Source organism: Thamnophis sirtalis, unplaced genomic scaffold (assembly GCF_051295495.1).
Source record: "Thamnophis sirtalis isolate CommonGarterSnake01/CBP01778 unplaced genomic scaffold, rThaSir2_p1.2 scaffold_2, whole genome shotgun sequence".
NCBI classification, from domain to species: Eukaryota; Metazoa; Chordata; class Lepidosauria; order Squamata; family Natricidae; genus Thamnophis; species Thamnophis sirtalis.
In genome coordinates this window covers 100,306,470-100,323,103 of record NW_028261382.1, presented here as the reverse complement: position 1 = coordinate 100,323,103, position 16,634 = coordinate 100,306,470, and the positions used below count along the sequence as shown (strand labels likewise).

The following is a 16,634-nucleotide window of genomic DNA, read 5'->3' as shown; positions in this document are numbered from 1 at the left end:
GTTGTACTCCGTGCCATACGCTAAATAAATGTTTTAATCTGGGGCACCTTTTACATTCAAGCACTGCCCGGATCTATTGGCCACCCAACACATTCTGGGAAGAAGGCAGAAAAGACTGGGAGGGGGTGTGTGTGCTTCCAAGACCCCTCCCCATACGACCTAAGGCCTGGGTCCAGGGTCTTCCTCCCCACCTCCCAGGTCTGTCCCCTTCCCCACTCATGCCCCCCTCCCCGCTTTGATCCCTGCTACAGCCACGCAATCCGCAGCTCTTTTCTGGCTCCCTTTCTCCCCCCTCCCGCCCAACCCAGGAAGAGGGAGGGGGCTCCACCTGCAATGGGCCGACTAGAGGACCTCTGGGGGACCCCCATGGAACCACATTAGGCGCTTCCTCCCTCTCTCCCTCCCTCCCAAGGGCCAAAAGCAGGCTCCCTTTTGCAACGCTGGTCCCCGCTTCTCTCCCCCACCGAGGAGCCCCCCCCCCGCTCTCCAGCGGCCAGGGACTCCAGCACCCATCATCCAGGGCGCCCCGCTGGCCGTGGAGCATGGGTCTCGCAAGGCAGGCCTGGGGAAGCTAGGGGATCGAGGGTGGGGGTGGCCGCGGAGGATGGGATTTGTAGTCCTCCCCCCTCCCCACCCCCGGGAACAAGCACTCACGCCGCACTTCCCGGTCGCCCATCCCGGCGCTCTTGCGTCGCCCCGCGCGCCGAATTCCCGCGCGTCCCCACCGCGTCTCCTGATTGGCCGGCCGGGAGACGGCGCCGCTCGCCATTGGTTGGAGGCCGCCCAATCGCGAGTGGATGTCCGACTCCGGGGCCGTGCCCCTTTCCCGGAGGTGGGGGCCGTCGGAGAGGAAAAGAGCGCCCAATCGCGAGAGGAATCCGTCTCCGCCACGCCCCTTTCCCGGAGGTGGGGGCCGTCGGAGAGGAAAAGAGAGCGCCGGATACGAGAGGAGGCGTGGACTGCAACTCCCAGAATTCCCCAGCCAGCAAAGCTGGCTGGGGAATTCTGGGAGTTGAAGTCCACCCATTTTAAAAGTGCCCAGATTGACAGCTAACTCCTCGAGGTCTCCGCCTGCTCTGGTGCCCCTTTCTGCTGCAAATGCCCATAGCTGAACCGCCTTCCGCCTCCTTCGGGAACAGTGATCAGGACAGCCCCAGTGGTGGGTTGGGGGCTCTGCAATGCAGCAGAGGGTCGTATAAGCCCCCTTCCAAATCAGGGGAGGCGGGCTGCTTCTCATACTCCCTGCCCAGAGGAGGATCTGGCGTGGAGCAGCCGGGTCTGTCTAGTTTAATGAAAAGCAGGACCAGGGGAGAGATGATAGCGGCCTTCCAAGATTGGAGGGGCTGCCCCAGAGAGGAGGGGGTCCACCTATTCCCCCAAAGCACCTGAAGGGTGGAAGGATAAGAAACAACGGATGGAAACTCATCAAGGAGAGAAGCAACTTGGAACTGAGGAGGAATTTCCGGACAATGGAAACAATTAACCGGTGGAACAGCTTGCCACCATAAGTTGTGACTGCTCCAACATGGGGTATTTGTTTTTAAGAAAAGGTCTGAAATGGTATAGGGCTTCCAGCCTCAGCAGAGGGTTGGACTAGAAGATCTCCAACTCGGTTATTCTGTATTCTATTCTGGAGAAGCAGTAGGGTAGAGCAGTGTTTCTCAACCTTGGCAACTTGAAGATGTCCGGACTTCAACTCCCAGAATTCCCCAGCCAGCATTCGCTGGCTGGGGAATTCTGGGAGTTGAAGTCCGGACATCTTCAAGTTGCCAAGGTTGAGAAACACTGGGGTAGAGTATCACTAGAGAGCCAACCTTGAATTTAGGAACAATTAAATCAGTAGACAACTTGCCTCTAGAAGATGCAGTTGCTCCATCCCTGGAGGGTGTAAAGAATAGACTGGGACAGCCGCTTGGCTCAAATGGTTTAGGGTCTCCTGCTTGAGCAGGGGGCTGGACTAGAAGACCTCCAAGGTCCCTTCCAGCTCTATTCTGATTGAATTGGCTGTCTTGGTGCTTCTGCAGCAGGAGATTAAGTCCTGTGTGGGCTCCCAACTCTGCAGGGAACTGGGTCGAAGTGCCCAGAGCTGTGGTTCAGACGAGAGCTGGAAAGTTTTAGGTAGCCATCTCCAGTTAAACCCTGGTAACAGGGACTGACCGGAGTAGCTCAGCTTCTCTTTATGTAATTTAGAACATAGTTGAAAGGGGCCTTGAAGGTCAACTAGTCTAACCCCCTGCTCAAGCAGGAGATCTATACCATTTCAGACAAATGGCTGTCCGGTCTCTCTTTAAAAACCATCACTGGAGGCTCTTAAGAGACTGGGCAGCTACTTGTCTGAAATGGCATTGGCAGGAGGTTGGACTAGAAGACCTCCAAGGTCCCCTTCAGCTCTATTCTATCTAGTACATTTTTGCCATTGAACATTCGCCATTATGCAAATGTCATCATCGGTGTACAGGAGAGGTTTGAACCGAGAAACATTCAGAAATTTATTTTCTCTGAATCGAAATTCCATAAATAGAAATTTATTTTCTATTTATGGCTTTCTAGGCCACGGGTGGGCAACTTTACGACCTTCCTGTTGGCTCAGGAATTCTGGGAGTTGAAGTCAAAGAGGTCATAAAGTTCCCACTCGCCCATTCTCTTCCCATCGCCCTGGACCTATTTATTTTAGTAACTGAGAAAGAACGAAGGAGTTAAAAGAAGAGCCAAGGACATCTTGTGGCAGAGCAAAGACAGCCTTTTTGCACACGATGTGGTCTCCCAGTTTGCAGGATTTATATATTGCTTTTATATATCAAGCATAGCCAGTGGTGCCACTGGTTGCAACCATCCTCGTTTGTTCTCCAACCTGGCGTTCGCCCATCCTCTGCCGCTTCCTTTATGCCAGCACCTGCTGTCGTGTGAACGAAGAGAGGCTTCCAATGGCCACAGAAGGGAGGATTGTAAAGGGAACCTTTCTCGTAGGTAGCTCTTCGGGGGGGGGGGGAGGAGGTGTTGGTCACAAACCTTTAGGTGATCTGGCTGCCCTCCCCCAGCATCCTGGCATTTGGGGGGGGGGCTGGAGAGGAGAGAGGAAGGATGATCACAGGTTTTCTTCAGAGAGACTGCTAAATCCTGGGGTTGGGGCAGTTTCCACCAGGTGACATTTCTTTCGCTTCGAATTTGTTCAAGAAAGTTTTAATTTTTATTTCTAGGCTGCTCTCTAAACCAGATTGAACAGAAAATAGAGGCTTAGAAATCTAGGACCTGTTTGTAAGGGGGAGAGATGGGGAAGCTATTAATTGTTGCAATAGATTTTGTCAAGTGTTCAATTGGGGGGGGGGGATAAAGTGTGGCCTTTTTGTTTAATTCCGGTTTTTAATCTCTTTGGTTTCGACGTGTCTTGTTTTGTATTTTTAATCCTCTGAATAAAATAAAAATCGATGGGTGGGGGGGGAAGAATCCCAAAGTACAGATAGTCCTCGGCTTACGACCAAACTCTCTGTTGTCAAACGAGACATGGGTGAGTTTTGCCCCCATTTGACTTTTCCTGCCACTGTTAAGTGAATCGCTGCAGTTGATAAGTCAGCAACCCGGATGTTAAATGAATCTGGCTCCGCCATTTGACACTGCTTGTCGGAAGGTCACAGACCGTGTGTGTGTGTGTGTGTGTGTGTGTTTGTATGATCTGGGACACGGCAACCATCGTTAAGTACATGCCAGTTGCCAAGCCTCTTGAATTTTGATCAGGGGATGCTGCAAAGGTCATCTGAAAAACGCTCATCAGCTCCTCGAGGTCTACTGAATTTCCTCTTCTTGTTTTGATACCTTCTACACCACCGTTTCTCAACCTTGGCGACTTTAAGTCCTGTGGACTTCAACTCCCAGAATCCCCCAGCCAGCGCAGCTGCGCTGGCTGGGGGATTCTGGGAGTTGAAGTCCACAGGACTTAAAGTCGCCAAGGTTGAGAAACGGTGGTCTAGACTTAAATGCCCACAAACCTCCTGGCAATGCACAATTCCAAACAGTGCCAAAGGTCTCCTCGGTGGCGTACCCACTAAGCTGGGTCCAGGCAGGTGGCGCCCCCCTCAGGGCCGGAACAGCAGCAGCATCCTGAACCAAGTTAGGGGTTACTGCATTACCCCACACACACACACCTTTTAGGCAGGTGGTGGTGCAGATGGTCATCCGTGGCTCTGAAGAGAAGCAGGGGCCGCCTTCGCAGGCTCTACAGGATGCCTCGAAGCAAAAGGGAGGGCGGGATGTAGAGCTGGTTGCCAGGTGGGCTGCAGGTGCCAGGTTCTCTTCCCCAGGGCCCTTCCCCCTCCCAGAAAGCCCCAGGTAGGGCAGGAGTAGTATCGATCCCACTGGGACAAAATGCTGAAGGTCTTAAAAGCGTGTCTTGTGGTGGGGTGGGATTAAGGAAAATGAATGTGGGTCAGGTTGACACTGAGGGTTGTTTCCCCAAACCTTGTGGGCAGAGGTTTACGTTTGGTTCAGTTTAGGCCAGCGGCGTCCAGTAACTTTAACTTTAAAACCTGTGGAGTTCAACTCCCAGAATTTCCCCAGCCGGCAAAGAATTCTGGGAGTTGGAAGTGCACAAGTCTTAAAAGTTGCCAAGGCTGGACACCCCTGTCCTAAAAGCTGTGTTTGAAAGGGACTCTCCTGCCCATCAACTGGAAAATTGATGCCCTTCATGGTATTGGACCTGGGTACTTGAGAGACCGCCTGCTGCCAATCACCTCCACTAGACCGATTAGATCCCACAGATTAGGCCTCCTCCGAATTCCATCCGCCGGCCAGTGTCGACTGGCGACCACCCGGAGGAGAGCCTTCTCTGTGGCTGCTCCGACCCTCTGGAACGAGCTCCCCGTGGAGATTCGAACCCTCACCACTCTCCAGGCCTTCCGCAAAACCCTTAAAACCTGGCTGTTCTGACAGGCCTGGGGCTAAAGAGCTGTTGCCCCCCGTCTCGAATGGTATGACTGTTGTATGTTTTAAATTATGTAGTGTTATGCTTTGTTTTTTAAAATTTTTGTCTGTATTCCCCTTCCCTGGTTGAGTTGTGAGCCGCCTTGAGTCCCCTTCGGGGGGGGGGGGGGGAAGGGCGGCATAGAAATTTAATAAATTGAATTGAATTGAGTTGAATTGAATTGAAAATGCATCAGCTATTAAGTGCTTTCCTGAAACGGGGAGCGAAGGGGCCACACAAGTCTGTGAGCAGCATCTCCCACTGTGGATGTTTTCGGTGCTTGTTTTCTTACAGATGTTTCATGCCCCAAACTAAGGAGCATCATCAGTGCTAGAAGGGAGGGGGGCTTTGCAGAGGAGGAGGAGGAGGAGGAGGAATGGGGTGGGGGTCCTTGGTGCTCTTGGTGGTTTTCTTGCAGATGTTTCATGACCCAAAGAGGGAACATTATCAGTGCTAGAAGGGAGAGGAGGAGGAGGAAGACTGTGGGGGTCCTTGGTGCTCTGAACTTGGTTATTTTCCTGCAGACGCTTCATGACCCAACCAAGTAGCATCATCAGTGGTAGAAGGGAGGGGGAGTTGTCATGCCCCAAAGACCACATTTTTATTTTATAAAAGGCGAGGGTTTTTTTTTTCCCCTCCCGAGAAGATGGTTCCCACACCAGCTTCGCTACAACCCATCTTGACCAATCTCTCTCTTTCTCTCTCTCTCCCTCTCTCTCTCTCTCTCTCTCTCTCACACACACACACACATGGAGACAGTGTGGTTTGGCAATTTTTTTTTTAACTACATTACATACAGAAACTTGAAACGCAGACCACAAAAGAACAAAAGAACTCATTCCCAAACGACATTAAAACCATTCCTCATTTTAAAAAGCCATTTAGGTATAGAGGTTTAGTGCTCACAAGGATTTTTTTTGGGGGGGGGGGAGGGAAGGACACATGGCAGACGGAAGGAAGCGGGAGAAGTGATGGAGAAGCTGGGGGGGGGTGAAGGCTGTTGCTACCACTCACTCTCTCTCTCTCTGGGGGAGTGGAAGTGGCAGGTGGTCCTGACAGCCAGCCCTGCAATAGAAAAAAAATTCCTGGAGAGTGACCCCCCCCTTCCCACCTCTCTCTCTCCTTCTCCAAGTAGGAGCTCCTAGCGGGGGGGGGTTCTGAACCCCGAAGTCGCCCCCCCCTCCTGCACGCCCCCCCCCAAACCAGGAACACAAATCGTGGAATCTGAGCCAAGTACGAAGGACAGACCGCCTTGCAAAACGAGCCGTTAGTTTTAAATTAGTTCAAACGCTACATTCACTAGTTAAATAAATTACCCACAGTGAATACTGTCAGGAGGGGTTTTTTCCACTTGTGGCCTGGCGGAGAGAGAAGCAGGCTACAATCTTTTCGACGCCTAGCCGAAACTAGACAGGTAAGGCTCAGCTACCGAAGCAGAAGTCGGACGGAGTCCCAGAGAAGGGAGACAGCGGGAGGAGAGAGAGCGATGAGAATGGAGGTTAGAAAAACAAAATCAAAGGTGTTGGCAGTGATGGTCTTTAGCTGGACGGAGGGAGGGGGGTGGGTCCCCGGGTGCCCACTTCCGACAACGTCCGATACGGTTCTGAGTTCTGGTTCCTCCGAGGTGTCTATTTTTGCCTTCAAAGTGGCTTGTTCTTCACACTCTAATCAAGGCGGCTCAGCCTTGGCGACTTTGAAGACTTGTGGACTTCAACTCCCAGAATTCCCCAGCCAGCTAAGCTGGCTGGGGAATTCTGGGAGTTGAAGTCCACAAGTCTTCAAAGTCGCCAAGGCTGAGCCGCCTTGATCTAGAACCCAGCAAAGGTTCTTCAGGAGGACTTGAGCTAGCCCTGATCTTGAGAAAAAACATTGTACAGAAGGAGAAGCTGCAAGGGACAAGAGTCACCCGTAGCCCCCCTGCACCCACCCCCCAAAACAACGACACAAGTACATTGGAGGTGGCACTGCAGAAAAGGAACAGATTTTGTCAGTAGACCCAACTACGCCAAAAAGAATCCTCTGCTAGGTTTTTTCCCCAAAATCAACAGGAACCAGCTGCACTGAAATAATTACATCTCCTGCCACCCCCACCCCACTGCTAAGGACTGCAGGGCGTCTTTAAAGCCAGAAATACAGCAGCCCTTGCTTGCAAGCAAGGTTTGGGAAGACGGCGGAGATGGCAATGGGCAAGGTGTGTCGTGTGGGCTAAACTCCCAAAGGGCTGATGTGATCTAAAATCCATGGGCCCGGACCGCTGAAGAGATCGGCTGCCCAAACGCTTTCAGAGTCCATGATGCATTCAGAAAAATGGGAAAGCGGGGAGGGGGGAACCATTGCAGGCCGGATTCCCCCAAATGACCCTCAGAATGCAAGTTGAAATATTGCTTAGCCCAGTAGCCTCCAAAAATCACCTATGCACCTTCTTCTCAACCTGCTCTAAACCAGAGCAATTATGACAACGCCCAGAATTCTGGAAGTTGAAGTCCCCAAGTCTTAAAAAAGTTGCCATAACTGTTCTAAATTTAAAGCCCCCCTCCCTTTTCCCTCTGGAAGGCCTGGCACTTAAGTCCAACTCCTCTAAAGCGGGGCCTGGCCTTGGAGACGGCCGCATCCCTGTAGCATTTCCTTGGGGCAGCTTCCTCTTCCTCTTCCTCCTCCTCTTCCTCCTCCGCACTGTACTTCCTCAACGGGAAGAAGGGATGTGCAAAACCCAGTAAGACCTGACGGGCAGGGCGATGCCTCCTTGCAGAACGGTGGGGGTGCTGTGTGGAATCAACTTCTGCCCCCCAAGCGGGAAACTTTGAGAGAATTCTTGTGTTCCGGGGGAAAACACAGCCAGCTTCTTCTCTTAAATGAATCCTTCTCCCGCATGGACGCCTGTAGCCTCCTCCCCCGGACTGGCTGCAAAAGCCTTTTCCCCCCCGAGGTCAGGTTGACTCAGAATGGAAGGCAGGCTCTGGAACTTTCTTTTACACCCCCCCCCCCCCAAGGGTCAAATAGGCTTTTTGTTTCAAGGGCTGCAGTGGAAAGAGCCTTTTGGGCAGCTCTTCCTTGCCCTGCCTCCAAAAGTGAGAGAGACACACGAATGAAAACAAGTTTGGACATTAGGGGAGGGGCTCTGCTTCTCAGACAAAGAATCTCTTCTGGGTTTGCAGCCTCCTGCCCTTCACAACTAGGCGTGCAGGGGGGGGGGGCTTGCCCTACAAACAACATCTGGGCTCCCAATATGTATAGAAAGGTTTTGGGGATTGCAGCTGCCACAGGCCTGCAATCGAGGCAACTTAAGTGCGCTACTCTTCAAAGACCGACCCCTGCAGAGCGCTGGCAGGCGAGAAGTGCCAGTCACAAGAGGGAAGAGGGATTTCCACTCGGCCTCAGCCAAAAGGCTAAGGAAGCCCAGGTGTGCCAGCTTTGGGTGGGGGGAGTCATAGGGAGACCACCTGCAGCTTTCTTCGCAGAGATCAAGGGGAGGTTCCTGGTTTAACGTCACCGCCTGAGGACAACAGATCTTGAGAATTTTGGGGAATTCCTGCCTTCTTCACAAACTAGAACTGAAAGAATGATGCCGGACAGCTGACCATTTTCCCTCTGTCGGGCTATTCACCCACTTTTCAAAATTTCAAAACAAGCAGCAAAATAAGGATTTCCCCCGCAAGCCAAGCTGTGGTCTATTCGCTCCTCAGCAGCTGGTGGCATTCTGGTGAAGACCTCACCAACTTTCTATCACAGGGGGTGGGGGTGGCAGCCATGCCCCCCCTTGACAGCCTGTGGACTTCAAATGAGGAATTCTGGGAGTTGAAGTCCGAAGTCATGAAACGGGCCTATTCTATCGTATCGTCAATGGATTCACACTTGTCTCCAGCCAAACCAAATCAAACAAGCCCCACCGGGGCAGCATTTCGGACCAACCAAACTGAATTCTGCGGGGCAGCCTGCCCCCTTTCGCATAAAAACAAACAAAGAGACAAACACAAAAAGCCAGCCTAGCAGCGGGCAGGGCCGTGAGTTGCCCAGGATTCGAAGGCCGTTGTGGGCTTTTCTAAAATCGGATTATGGCCAGGAGGGAGGTAGAAGGAGAAAGGAGGAGGAAGTTGTTATCCTTCACCAGCTGCAGGGAGGAAAGCCGCAGGGGGGGGCCTCACGTGTCTGAAAAACATACCTGATCCAAATAGTTCATACAAAGGGTTAACTGCGGTCGCAAGCTTCCTTTAAAACAAAACAAAAGGTGAGGTGGGGATGCCAGGTTAAGGGTTTGGGAGGAAAAGAAAGAAGATTGACAGCACAATCAACGTATTTCTCATGATACATACTAAAACGGCCATCCACCACCGGCTCCCACCTTAAATTAGGCTTTTAAGAGCAAGAAGCAAATATCCCTGTAGATCTCACTGAAGTCTGGTGAATGTCTCCCACTATCCTCGTCCATAAACTATATATATATCTCCTCTTCTTCTTCAAAGATACATAAAATCACACTGTTAAATTGCATAATTACTAGAAGAGCCTCATTTTGCACACGGGTCGTTCAAAATACTGGGGAAGTTCACCAAAAAAACGGACAAAAGAAATCACCCTGCATTCCGAGAAGAACTGATTTGGGTCGCTTCGATGCCACTTCTTTGCCCAGGGAGGGGTCGTTGGGCTGGGGGGGTGGGAGAGCTAAACAAAAGAGGACAGCGTCAGGAACCCACCAGAAAGGGGGTCCCCTGGGTGCTTTTGTGAAGTGCGACTGAAGCCACTTGGAGGGTGCTGCTTCTTGCCAGAAGGGAGCAGCTGCTGGAGGAGGCCTCTCTCTCTCGCTCGCTCTCTGGTTGGCCTCCCAGAAACCTGGCATTATGGGAAACAGTCACCAACGCAGCCACAGTGGGAAAAAGCCGGGGAGGGGGCGAGGGGGAGGCCAGCAGGGAGAACCCCCTGGACTGATACATTCGTGGACCTTTGGTTGCTCTGCTTGTCCTCAGCATGAAGCACCGCTTGGCAGAGCCTGGCATCCCGGCCCTGTGGCATGCACTCCAAGTAAGAGACTGGCTGGCAACACACCGCCTCTCCCCCCACCCCCTGTTCCTAGGGGTCCCTGAAGCTACCCAACTGCAGAATCCCCACCCCCCACGCACCCTTTTTCTCTCCCGATGCAACAAGACCTGCCCAGCATTTCCAGATGCTCCATAATACTTAGGTCGAAGGTCACCCCACCCCCCCAGGATGGAAGGACGGGGGGGGGGCTCCTCCCCACCCCACTCCCAACAGGGACCCCCCCATCATGGAGATCACACACAACCATGAGACAGATGCGGCCTTTTCACAATGTATTGACTGGTAGATCCCCCCTTGAGACCCCCCCCCCTTTTCAGGCCTCCTCAGTACCCTGAATCAAGCTAACTCCCCGGTCGCCTTTTTGGGGAGGGGGGGCACAAACAGGGGGAGTCAAAGAAGGCAGCGACTACGGTCGCCTGCCCCACATGCAAAAAATGTCCGCTTTTTGTTAAAATAATTGGATAATTGTGGAGTTGGGAGGGGGCCGAGGCAGCCGTACGAGGTAACTCTGGTTGAGTGGTGCGTGCTCTGTCTCCCCTCTCTCTCTGTCTCTCTCTCTCCCCCTCTCGCTCTCCCTCGGTCACTCTCCCAGGTGAGCTTATATGCTTACTTCTGTATCTGGAATATAAAGAGGCGCAGGTTGATGTTCTTGGCGGCGAGGAGTTTGTTACATTCCACAGAGTCTATGATGGGGAGCGGCATGTACTCGGTCTCGTTGTTCTCGTTGGAGAAGACGAAGTGGTAGATGACCGGGTTGATCTTCACGTCGTCGTAAGGTCCCTTGAGCAGCAGGAAGGAGCACTCCATGGGCGAGCTGACCTTGCTCTTCAGGATGAGCTGGAAGGAGAGGGTGCGCTTGCAGGAGAGGTTCGGGTTGCGCTCCGAGTCGTTCACCCGGGCCTTCAAGACCCACGTCTGGTTCAGCACCGTGAACCTGGGCGTCTCGTAGTAAAGGCGGGTGATGAAGTCGTCCGTCCGGTACGGGCGAAACTGAACCTCTGCAAGACAGCGAGAAGGAAGGGCGTTTGGGGGGTGGGGGGCGTGGAGGGAGGTGGGGAAAGAGAGACAGAAGAGACAAAAAGAAAAAAGGAAAAGCACAATTAAACGAGGGGAACCGGAAGCAGGAAGAAACAAAGCTCGAGTTACCTGTGGCTACTGCGCGTGGCCTTCTCGGACAGGAGACAAGGGTGAGGGTGGCCATTCAGAGCTAGTGAGGGGCAGAAGCAATGTGGCTCGTGGGGGAGGAGGAGAAAAGCAGATAAAAATCAATGCATCTCATCACGGCAAAACCACCACAACAACACAAGTTTCATCGTGGCTCAAGACTGGGAAAGAGAGAAGCAACGGGGAAGCTCGGAGACGGTCAATCCAACCACGGCCGAGGAGGCTCCATCTGCAGCCACGGAAGAACGCCCTCGGCCATGTGACAAGAAGCCAGCCCGAGAGTCGGGGACAGGTGAGGTGCAGGCGCAGGATGGCCGCGCCCCTGCCTTCTCCAAAGGGGCAGAAGCTCTCGCCGTCGCGGGGGCCTCTTCGGTCTTCCGGCCTCCTCCGGCTCTTGGCATCAAAGTGGCTGCAGCCTCGGGGCTACCTAGGCGGCCGTCCTCCACAGCCAGCAACCACCAGCACTTTTGCCGTGGCCCCGCGACGTCACAGCCAAGGCCGGGCCTTCGCGGACAGCAGCTGGGAGGCCTCTCTTCCAGGGTCCACGGGAGACGTCTTGGGAGACCGAAGAGCAGCCAAGGAGATGGCTCCCCAAGTCAACAAGGCAGGCGGCCCTGGAGCCCTTAGAGGTCCCAGACCAAGTGAGGTGATGCATAAAAACCAGATCAGACAAAGTCAGGGAAGATGGCACCTTTATTTTATTACCATTCACAATACACAGATGAGAAGGCACAGTTAGGCATCGTCAAAATGCAAAACCAAACTAAGTGGCTGGAGAAGCAACTTTGTTTTTGCTTTAAAAAATAGGGCAGAACAGCCTTGGAGGGGGGGAAATACATGAAGACAAAGAACAGTACACCAAATCATTTCGAAGACTCAAGTTTTAGACCCGGCCCCCCACCCCAAAACACGGCTCAGCCCAGTCCAGCGTCAAGTCTGTTAAAACCCTCGAGAGTCCACCGAGTGTTTTGGGTGATTCAAGTTTATATCAAGATTGTTGGCCCGGTAATTTTTTTACAAGTCTTTGGTGTCCCAAACCAATGGAGTTTCTCCCAGCACAAACTCAGGGACGGGGCACCTCTGTGGGCAAGTTTGGCTTCGTCGGTGTTTCCAGAGGACGGTTAGGAGGGCACGGCAGCAAAACCTGGACAAAGGAGGCGATGGAGTTATTCAAGCCACACAATCAGCACTTTCGCTCTCTCGGTGTTAAAAGCAGCACCACCCGGCCGGCTACAGGCCGTCTCTTTCCTAAGCAGAGGAGGGTCTGTGCCTCTCTTCTCTCACAGGCAGAGGGGCACAGGGTCTGAGAACATCCCGAGGGGGGATCGCCACCTCCCTGCTTCTGACTTCCAACCTGGGCAGACTGCCCCCCCGCTCCACCAACCCCCCAGCCCCTCAGCGCTGCCCCTAGGGCGCTGCTGGGCTCTGCAGGAGAGCCATTGCCTCGGGGAGTCCAAATCTGGCAGTACCAGGATCTCCTCCTCGGATCGTTTCCCCGCTCCCACCCACCAAACTGTTCCAGCTCTAGGATCAAGTAGTTTTCAGCAGAGAGAGAGAGAGCTGGTCACCTTTCTTCACAGCCGGAATTCCACACCCTGGACTCCCATTGTGTCTCTTTTTGAGCTCTAAGCACCTTTAACTTGGCTAAGAAACAGACTCCGGTGTGTTCTCTGAGGCTCCAGCCTTGGTTGGGTCCGAGAGCGGATTATATCCAGGGAGACTCTTTCTGTAGAAAACGTGAATATTTATAGGAAAGGAAAGGAGATTTCAGCATCTATTTTCCTCAAGAAACCCCACAGCCACTGACAGAGCCTTTTCCATGCAATTCTGCGGAATCTGCTTTGAGCCTCCTGGGAGATTCGGAGAGAGAGAGAGAGAGAGCCAAGCTTACCTGCGAAGGCAATTTAGGTCCACCGGGCTAAACCCACATTGCTCTCCTTCCCCACCTGGCGCATTTACCTTTCTGACACTGAATGCATGCAGAGGTTGGGAACTTTGTGAACACGGTCATGGAAACCAGAGGCATTTTTTTATACCAGGAAATGACAAGCCACTGCAAACTTTCAGAATGCCTACAGCAACCAAGAGGACACTCACCCGCCTGAGCGACGTGGCAGCTAGAAATGCTGACACATTTCATCCCAAAAGAAAGGGCTTTTGCATAAAGCTCACCGGGGAGACGCTATTAAAAACAGCAGAATTCCAAACGAGAGAAAAAACTCAGCATTTAGTAGACACAGAAGAAGAGAAAGGAGCAGAACCCGGGTTGACTTTCGTTTCTTTTTGCCTGCCGGCCATCTCTGACTGCCACATCTTACCTGCACTTAGGAACGGTCCTTCTTCCCCGTGTCACCAGGGCTGCAGGGGGCGTAATCAGCAGAAGGAAGCCGCCTGTGGTTCTCTCCTCAAGCGGCACCAATTGGACACACAGAACCTGCCAATCCCCCCCCCCCCTCCACAACTCCCTCCCTCCCAGTGCTTCAGTGTTGCCACAAGTACAACTAAACCCTGGGCTTCCCTTAAACTTGGATTCTCAAACCAACCAGAGGGAAATCTCCAGGAATCAACATTTGGGGTAGGCGGCCCTGTCTGGACAGCAGAGTCTCTGCATGTTAGGTAAGAGAAATAAGTTAATCAACAGATACCACCGAAACGAGACGCCAGGAGAAAACCACACGCAGGAGCGTCATCCCCGTCAGTGCTGGCGTCCTGGCCGGCCCCCAATAATTACCTGTGTAACCGATCTTCTCGAAGCTGAGCAGGCCGAAGATGCTGTTGTAGAGCTGCATTTCCCGTTTATGCGTTTGGTCCATTTCGTCCAGAATCTCCATTAGCTCGTTCCCCGTCTTGGTGGGGTGGGTGCACTCCGCTTCGTGGACCGTGAGTTCGTGGTAAGGCCCTGCCACGGGCACCCAATCCGCTTGTACTTGCACTGAGTCACCCTGCAGATGGAAAGCGGGGCAGGCCTGCGATGAGCGGGAAGGAAAGGCTGCGCGACGGAGACTGTTGTGGGCCAGAATGGGACAGGGCAACGCTCGGAGGCCCAGAGACTTCAGTGTTTGCCCCGGAGACGATTTGTTCCATGAAAGAAACGACCAGGCCGTCTAATCCTACCACGCACAAGAGCCCAACATTCATTTAAACTAAATACAGTACAGAAGTACAGAAGAATGTTTGTCGCTCAGGGTTGAACTGTGGAATAGAACGAATCGGATTTTATTCGTAGAAGCCTCTAAATCCAGGGTCACTACATTCGAACATGCACCTTCTCCTTTCAGTCTGGCATATTCCCTCATTTATACAATCAAGTGAGGCTCTATATAGAATAGGAATCCGCAAACTTGGCAAGAGTTTTGGACTTCAACTCCCAGAATTCCTCAGCCATGGCAATTTATGGACTTCAGCCGTGGCTGGCTGAGCAATTCTGGGAGTTGAAGTTCACAAGTCTTAAAGTTGGACTATTTGGAGACCCCTGTATTAATAGCAATAGCAATAGCAGTAGACTTATATACCGCTTCATAGGCCTTTTCAGGCCTCTCTAAGCGGTTTACAGAGAGTCAGCATATCGCCCCCAACAATCTGGGTCCTCATTTTACCCACCTCGGAAGGATGGAAGGCTGAGTCAACCCTGAGCCGGTGAGATTTGAACCGCTGACCTGCTGATCTAGCAGTAGCCTGCAGTGCTGCATTTAACCACTGCGCCACCTTGGCTTAAGAGTATAACATGGGAAGATTTTAATTTCAATCATGCTCCATCCTCTCAGAATTTAACTATCTCGATCTCTTTCTTTATCAAACGCATCACATCAGGCAACGCACCCTACAATTTACCTCTGAACACCCCCTTGGCACGGATGTCCCTGGCTACCACCAGCATTCCGGGATCTACCTATCCTTTCAGGCAGCCAAGGTGAGAGGCCCTCTCAAAAGTGTGGAGCTCCCCTTTCCCAGAATCCCAAGGGAATCCCGGGAGCTGCATTCTTCCACCCTAACAGAGTGCCAAAGGCAGCTCTCGTCGTTTTCCCTTCCATTTTCTCTCTCTCTCTCTCTCTCTCTCTCTCTCTCTCTCTCTCTCCCTCTCTCTCTCTCTCTCTCTCTCTCCCTCCCTCCCTCTCCCTCTCCCTCTCCCCCCCCCCTCTCTCTCTCTCTCTCTCTCTCTCTCTCTCTGTGTTTCTTTTTTTGCACCATTGTAGAAAGCAATCCGTGCCATTTACCTGTCCTGACATTCTTCTTTCTGGTGTCTCTCCAGGAGAGAGCGAGGGAACTGCCTCAGGCAGAAGCCGCACTCCGAGGGAAGTTCGCTCACGGCTTTTTCCACCGCCAGGTTTCGGCAGCAAAGGCTCTTGCTGATCTCGCAGCGACAGTTGGGACAGGTAGCCTGCTCCTCCTTCAGCCGGGCATCTGCGAGCAGGTGGATGAAGCATCCCGCACACATCAAGTGGCCATTTGTACACTGTGGGGAGGGGGGGGGAGGGAAAGCAGAACTTCAGAGGCCTTCTCCAACAGAAGGCATGGAAACACCCCTGCCTTTTAGCTGCTTTTACAATGGCTCAGCAGCCCTGCCCTCCACAGGATGCTCAGGCAGGTGCTGGTATTGAGAAAGGAGAATAGTTGGAGCTCAGGATTGACATGACGGGTGGGGTGGGGGGTGTCTCTGAGCTAGGTAGTTTTCTTGCAGATGTTTCGTTACTGAACTAGGTCAATCATCAGCGCTAGCACTGAGGGTGTTCCCTAGTTTGGGCCACGGAGCGCTTGCAAGAAAACCCCCAAGCTCAGAGAGCACCAAAAACCTCTCAGGTGCTGTCATTTTAAAGCTGCATTTATTGACTATATACAAAATAAATACGGGACCAAGAAATTCCAGTTAGCCTATGCTTAAGATCAGAAATGATTTAAACTGTTAAAAGTCAGTTCAGTAAGAAGAAGCTAAGGTCAATGCAGAATGTCATTAATTTCTTTATTTCTTTTTTCTCAATAGATTTTAGACTGTGTTAGTTAAAAATCCATACCGTGTACGGGTTCTGGGAAGTCGGGGGGGGGAGGAGGAGGGGGGTTGGGGGGGTGGAGGGAGGGAGGGGCATACAAAAAAAATTGTACTTCAATGTTTTAATGATTGATGAATGATGAAATATTTGTGTTTTTTAAAAGAAAATGAGAAATATCAAAGCAATTAATTGTCAAAACATACTAACATCTCATTAAAAATGCTATATTAAAGCTGCATTTGTTCGGTAAGGACCTCATGGCATCTCTGCGTACAGCTACAAAAAGAAGACGGTGCCTCTTCCAGTAAGAAACAGCATGGGCAGAGAAAGAATTCGAAGTGCTGCCCACCTCTGCATAGGCATCTTACAGACCACAACCACATTCCACATTCTTGCTTTAAACCCCTCAGGGCCCATGTAAACTCCAGAGGGGAGAACCCAGCCTTTACCAAAACAGGCACCAGAGCAACTCTGAAGGCCGATCGTGGAACCGAGGA

General features: G+C 52.2%; 2 protein-coding genes across 2 annotated transcripts in view; both read right to left on the bottom strand.

Annotated features, from left to right (window-relative positions):
* The window catches only part of LOC148049038 (tonsoku-like protein), a 31,675-nt gene extending 30,999 nt beyond the window's left edge, over positions 1-676 (bottom strand). Inside the window, exon 1 of the mRNA XM_087703523.1 lies at positions 655-676. Within this exon, the coding sequence (XP_087559649.1) occupies positions 655-676 (22 nt within the window). The remainder of the gene's footprint in view (positions 1-654) is intronic.
* A 9,623-nt stretch (positions 677-10,299) lies between these two features.
* LOC148049037 (zinc finger TRAF-type-containing protein 1-A-like) lies at positions 10,300-15,602 on the bottom strand. Its single transcript, XM_087706548.1, is given in 4 exon segments — positions 10,300-10,986; positions 13,884-14,054; positions 14,057-14,094; positions 15,367-15,602. Coding segments are annotated over 4 exon segments (822 nt in total). The 5' UTR covers positions 15,588-15,602; the 3' UTR covers positions 10,300-10,594.
* Positions 15,603-16,634: the final 1,032 nt, after the last annotated feature.